Genomic DNA, 6,850 nt, shown 5'->3' with positions numbered 1-6,850 from the left:
TTTTCCAGTCCTCTGGCACCACACCAGAGCACCATGAGTGCTTGTAAAGCCGTGCCAGGGGTCCTGCGATGACCTCAGCTAATTCCCGCAGCACCCTAGGGTGGAGATCATCCGGACCAGCTGATTTGAATACATCCAATCCCTCCAGAAGTTCCCTAACTAGTTCCTCACTAACGCTTGGCCTATGTGCACCTCTCCTGGGATCTAAGGGGGGCCCAAAGGTGGGGGGTGGCTGTTCTGGCCCCTGCTCAGGAAAATGGAGGGAAAGAAATTGTTAAATACGTTAGCTTTGTCGTCTGGTGTGACGACCGAATTTCCTAGCGTGTCCTGCAGGGGCCCTGCATTACCCAGAACCTTCTTTTTGCCCCCTATGTATTTAAAAAATGACTTCTTGTTGCCCTTGATTCGGGAAGCTAGTCCTAGTTCCATCTCTGCCTCGGTCTTCCTTACTGCCCCCCTGCATCCCTGAGCAACCGCAGTATAATCCTCCCTGGTGATGGCCCCTCCCTTCCATTGAGTGTACGCCTTCCATAGGAGTTGCAGTCCAAACTACAGTCAGCATGGTTTTGTAGGACTTCTCTCCCTGTCATCACACACTCCACTGACTATCATTTTTCTTTCATCTCTTTCTATAAATTTTGGTTATTAATGATGGAAATATTTTTTGTTGGTCTGAGTATGAGGTAGATTCGACATGTAACAGCGTTTACTGATTTAAAAAAAAAAAAAATCCTGATATGCCTAACTATATATCATCCCAAACAACTGTATAGGATTTTTTTGGTTGCTTCCTGTTGAACTGTAACACTGGTGAAAGAACATGCACTGAGCTGTAAAAGAATTTTCAGTTTTGGTAAAGCTGTAAAGTTGTCCAGGCTTATTATACTCTGCCTAAACTGGAAAGCTTAATAATGAGCCCCATATGCATTCAGGTACATTTTAAGGGTGCCTCATTAAAGGTCTATATCAAAGGGGTGTGGGTGGGTAGGTGGGTGTGGGGCTTCTATAAATGTGGTTGGTTGACACTTCTTATAAATGCCTTAATTTTAAATACTGGACTGTGAAATTGAGCATCTAGTACTAAATACAGAGGTGGGGCCAGAGATAAGGGAGACTATGAACAGTGCCAAAGCTTTAATTATGCACTTAGGTATGAGTTTTTGTTTAGCAAGTAATAGAATGTGTGGTAGTCAAGAAATAACTTGATTTTTCTGGATTTATAATTCAGCCAAAGTTGGCTTCTGGCTGAAAACTTGGTGTATTGTTTCAGTCTGCCTATGAACATTTTATTTAACTAGGTTTGACAAATAGTGACACATGGAAGTAAACCTTGTACATTTCATGGATTGTTTTGCAGAAATCTAGAACAAAACCTGATTACTTTATTCGATAATTATTACAAGAAATTTATTTGAACTGCTAATCATACTGCCTGTTAAGGGCAAGGGAGGCTGAGTCACGTAAGTTATGGAGATTTGAAAGGGGATAAACTATACACACCAAACAGCAACTTAGCGTCAAAATGAGGGTTGGCAGTGGTTGCATAGAAGTGCAAGGCAAAACAAGGCCATCCAAAGAAAAGGGTCCAGAGTCCTTATGTCCCCATTCCCCCCCTCCCCACTCCTCCCAGTTGGGGAGATTAAGAGGAGTGGTCACCTGTAAAACTAGCGCTTTAGAAGACAGCTTTTTTCCTTGCGATTCATTATTGTAGCTCTTTTGGCATGGCAGCAACCATGTCCTATCTTGGGTTGTAGACCTGGCCTAGTTTGTTCCCTCCCATCAGCAATGAGGAAGGCAAGAGGTGGATTGACTCCCTTCCAGGCTCTCCCATTGGCAGTTCAACAGCATACTACCCTGTCGCTTGAGACTTGAAAAGCCACAATTGAACCCATTGTAACTAATTTCTCTATTTTAAAAGTTGTGTCCAACTTGATTAGGTTTTCAGTGGGTTTGTCTACACAAGACACTTTTTACTGCACAGTAGAATAATCTACTGTGCAGTAAAGTATCACCCTCTACATGTGCATACATGTATTGCATAGTAAGTTAGTCTACTGGGCAGTTAGTTACTACCTTTAAATAAAGGTGGTAAATTAACTGCGCAGTAGATACTGCACAGCAGCATATGTATAGACAGTGGCTGGGAGGAAATTTGTTCCTGGTCAGCCCCTGTACTGGGGGGCTGCAGTGGACAGGGAATTCCCCTGGTCCTGGCACTGCTCAGCTCCCCTTTCTCCCCCCCTCCCAGGAACTGGGAGCCAAGCAGCACTGAGATGAGATCTGCATCTCTCCCCCCTGCCCCAGCACTGCTTGGCTCCCCACGGGAGCTGAGCAGTGCCAGGACCCATGAGCTGCTTGCTTCCCTGCACAGCCCAAACATGGCCAGGAGCTGTCACAGTCTGGGGCAGGTCCCAGTCAGCTCCCAGTTGTGCAAAGAATTTGCTGTACAGCTCAAGGCTAGCTGGGAACTGTCTCGTTCTGGGCCGGGTCCCAGCCAACTCTGGGCAATGACAAGAGTCCTCCACAGAGAAAAAATGCCCCAGAAGCAGAACAGGTCCAGGCCAGTCCCAGGGGCTGCCTAGGGAAACCCCCCTGGGGGTGGGAGAGCTCTGCAGCAGCAACTGTTTCCCAGCCCATGCACATCAAGACCCCTCCTGATGTGTACAAGGCCAAGAGGCAGCTGCCGCAGCAGCTTGCAGAGCTCTCCTAGCCCTATGTGCAGTGTCCTGGCCCTTTGTTCCCTGCCAGCCCCCTTTGTCCCCTAGCTGCTGCATGGGGACAGAGCAGGGTGGGAGCATATCTGCTCCCAAGAGGGAGCATGTGTAGACCTGCTCCTGGGTAGGCTTACTGTGCAGTATTTTTTTTTACCCCTGCCCTAGAATAGCTGGTAGACTGGTAGGTGGTCAAGACACTTACTTGAAGTAGGAAACTGAGGGTCAAAACCTTGGTTTGAATTTGGCAGAGCATGCATTTGCACTTTGGTCTCTTACGTCACCACTAAATAATTGACTGTCGTGAGTTGGGAAGGATCTAATTTACCAAGCCTATGCTGACACTGGAACCATCCTAGAGAAAATAAGCCCTTCCCACTTGTTTACCCAGACAGCAGAGGTGGTGTGGGATTGGCCCAAGGTGGCTTGCTGTTGGCCATAATACTGCTCTCAAGTTCCCTGTTTTTGTGATCCTGAGGGTGGTGCTCAGGGCCATTTGTGAGCCATTTGTGCTGTCTAGTTACTGGGCTTTGCTTTGCTAAAGGAGGAGCAAATGGGTGGAACTGATTTTGTTGGCAGCAACCACAGTGTCGTGCAGGGAGGCAGTATAGTTATGGTCTGTTTCTCTTTCTTTTACAAGAAATGTCATCCTTATTGAAGTTGGTATGTACATTCCTGCAGTAGTTTTGGTTTTGACGACTCAACATTTTTGATGAAAAATGTTTCCTCAAAAAATCCTAACCAGTTCTACTTTGGAAGCAGCTGAAATTATAAACTAACTATCATCTATGGGTACTCTAAACTGTGCTGACTAATGGGACATTGTGTGTTACAGTTAGATGTCATATACAGAAATTATTTTCTCTGTCAATTTTTACAAACCTAATTGCTAACAGGAGCCTATTGTCTTTAATCTACACATGACGAGTCCATTTTTTTACTCTTTGCTAATGTATATAAATTATGTCCTTACACAGACTTATCATTCAGTTTCTTATATTTGAGCTGTCATGGTCATGTTTCCTGGAGATTTGTTACTTGAAGAATTTAATCAGTTACATTAATTTCCGTTGTCATTTAACATACTGGCAATGAGACCTGACTTTTTTTTTTTCTGGTGGCCTTCCATCTTTTCTCTTGTTTGGCTTTGAAGTTTTAGAATTCAGTTTATGTTGGAAAGCTTTTGCCCATAGTGTTAGTAGTAGTCGTGGTAAATATTTCTTTATGTTAGTGCCTGAAGATTCCACTCAAGATTGCAGCTCACTTTTGCTCAGAGTAGGGGTAGAGGGGAGGGAAGTGGGAGGTATTTTGCAATTGGAAGGGACAGAACTGTGAAAGGGCAGGGAAATAGGGTATATACAAAAAAATGAGGGGGAAGAATATGTACAGCTTTGTTACACATATCCTTTTTAATCTTTTCAACTCAGAGTTGCCTTTTAGCAGTGCCCCTCTCCCTTTTCCTCCCCCTTTTCCTACAATTTAAATTTAAATTATTGTATTCCTTCTTATTTAGTTCCATTGTTTTTTGCAAAGTCAATTCTTCCAACTGATGAAGTAGATGCAGAGCTGATCTGTGGACTGGATGCCGCATACATCCAGTGCAGATGCTCCATGCAATGCGTGTCCTGGACCAGCCCAGCATGTTGCTTGCAACACGTGTGTTGGCCCTAGTCCCGCACACCTTGTGTAGTCTGTGCTGGCCCTGGCCTTGCATGCAGCAAAAACTGGGGCCAGTCAGTGCATGATACATCCAGTATGTGGGGCAGTCTGTGGCAAGTGCTTCATGTGTGACACTGGACTGGCCCTACATGCTTTATCCAGGGCCAGTCTGGACTGTGCCTACAGACTGGACACTGGCCCTATGCGCTATGTGCAGCATGTGCCAGCCCAAGCCCTTCATGGCATGTGGTGCATAGGACTGATCTGAAGTGCATGCTGCATGTGGATCTGTGCCAGATGGGCCCTGACCGCTGGATCTGGCACAGTTGGTCAGTGGGCCTGATACAGACTGGCTCCGAATCCAGTGTGCAGGACTGGTCCAGTGTGGACACCACATAGAATACATGCCCCAGATTGTTCCTATACTCTGCAAGCAAGGCCTATGCTGGCTCTAGCCCCTGTGCCATGTGCAGCCTGTGCTGAACAGGCTCCACATACCATAAGTAGTGTGTACGGCTGGGGCCAGCTTACACTGCGTGTGATGTGCTGGACTGAGACCCACAGGCAGCAGTGTGGACCAGATGGTAGGGTTCTGTGGGCCACACCTGTGACTCTTATTAAGTACATTATCACTTATGAAAGCTTGTGCTTCTGAACACATTAGTCTTTAAGGTGCTACCCTGCCCTGCCTTCTTTACTGAAACTGGGTAAGAACTTCTATGTTTTTGCTATGTATAATAATTTACTCAGGACCTTGTACCTTTTGCCTAAAAATGAGTATTCTAAAGCAGTGAATCCACAAAGCCGTTATGATGGCTTTTCTAAAAACCAAAGCAAAAGAGACATTGAGAAGAAGCAATTATTGTCAGATGGCACAGCCACAGTCTGGCTAAGCATTTCAATTCAATTTATAACAGGAATCCAAATGAAGGGGCTGAGCATTTTGAAATGATGTTTAAATGGAGTGGTGCCAGAGGAAGACAAATCAAGGCTCTTATAGAAACTGAAGAGCCAGAAATCTGGGACAGCTCTAATATGAAAATAAAAGTCTGTTTTACTGGCGGTTTGGGCTTTTTTAATGAAAACATAGCTACTAAAACATAAAATGTGATGTGCTGCTTCTGAAATACACTGATCACTGAACTAGAAAAAAACCCAAACTAGAGCGCTTTAGTTAAATTTAGAAGTGGGTATGGCTGTATCTGAATGTTTTCTGTGGAACAGGCATTTTGAATATTAATATTTTAAGGTATATTATGATGTATGAAAACTTGACATGAACAGTGAAACTCTTTTATATGAGAGAAAGTAATATTTCCATCTATGTATAAAGAGGGAGTTTAAAAAAACAGAACAAAACTTCTTTAAAGACTAGAATGAGGATAAACAAATATATATAATATTTTGGTTTCTATTGGAAAACTCTTTAATACCTGTGTAAACAACTTTTAGCATTTAAACCTTTAGTACTTTGCTAGATAATGGCACAGATGAATTCCATTCCCCATGATACAGTGGGGTGTTTCTGTCGTCTTTGTTACAATTCCTCAATCTGTATGTACAGATGGATAAATGGCTAAGTACCCCACATGACAGGCTAATCGTCAAATACTGTATCACTGTCTCTTCTTTATTATTATTTTGATGATGATTATTTTAGGATGTAGCAGTGTAGCTTGTTTACTTGAGTTGAATTTTTTTTTTAACAGGAGTTACTAAAAGATCCTTTGTATATTGGACTGAGACACAAAAGAGTGAGAGGTCAAGCCTATGATGATCTTCTCGATGAATTCATGCAAGCTGTGACTTCAAGGTACACAATACATTTACTAGTCATTGGGCTCAACTGCTATAGTATTCTGAGTCTTGTCTGTTTCTTATGCCTCAGAGTGCACCACATACATAGTAAATTTAAGTCAGGGTAATTATCCATGTATGAAATTCTACATTTGGGTGTATCCATGACTGGTGAATTTTCAAGTCTGAGGAGTGGATAGAGATCATTTATATCTGTATTAGGTAATATTGGCATAGGCAGTTAGAATGTAACTGTGCATGCTCCTGTGATGGTAAATGTGGAGCAAAATCATTGCAACTTGAATGCTGTTTAATTCAGAGTTAAAATGTGGTGTAGCAGACCGTTTTGACTTTCAAGTGATTTATTCTAAATCATGTCAGATTATTTCCATTTCATCTGTGGTTTTTTTTTTTGTTTTTGTTTTTGTTTTTTTATAAAGGAATGGCCTAGCTTCTGTGCTACAGCAGTGTATGCCATCTTCCTGTTCACTTTTTATTGTATGTTTAAGCTCCACAGCCCATGGTAAACTTTTCTGTTCCTTTTTGTCAGGATTTAGCTAATTTATACCATTACAGGAGTATGCAGTTTTAACAGTTACATTGGCTAGGGACAGGCATTCAACTCCAGTGCAATAAATTTATAGGAAATTTGCAACACTAGAAAACATGGTGGGGAGTGGGGG

At 43.0% G+C, this 6,850-nt stretch overlaps 1 protein-coding gene across 2 annotated transcripts in view; it reads left to right on the top strand.

Annotated features, from left to right (window-relative positions):
• Positions 1 to 6,850, top strand: part of ME1 (malic enzyme 1) — a 224,079-nt gene that overhangs the window by 99,151 nt on the left and 118,078 nt on the right. For both annotated transcript variants that reach the window (XM_019537684.1, XM_019537683.1), the window contains one exon: positions 6,080 to 6,183. In XM_019537684.1, coding sequence (XP_019393229.1) covers positions 6,080 to 6,183 — 104 coding nt within the window. The remainder of the gene's footprint in view (positions 1 to 6,079; positions 6,184 to 6,850) is intronic.

Source organism: Crocodylus porosus, unplaced genomic scaffold, assembly GCF_001723895.1.
Source record: "Crocodylus porosus isolate Cpor-Errol unplaced genomic scaffold, CroPor_comp1, whole genome shotgun sequence".
Lineage (NCBI taxonomy): Eukaryota > Metazoa > Chordata > Crocodylia > Crocodylidae > Crocodylus > Crocodylus porosus.
This window is presented reverse-complemented; position numbering and strand designations above follow the sequence as displayed.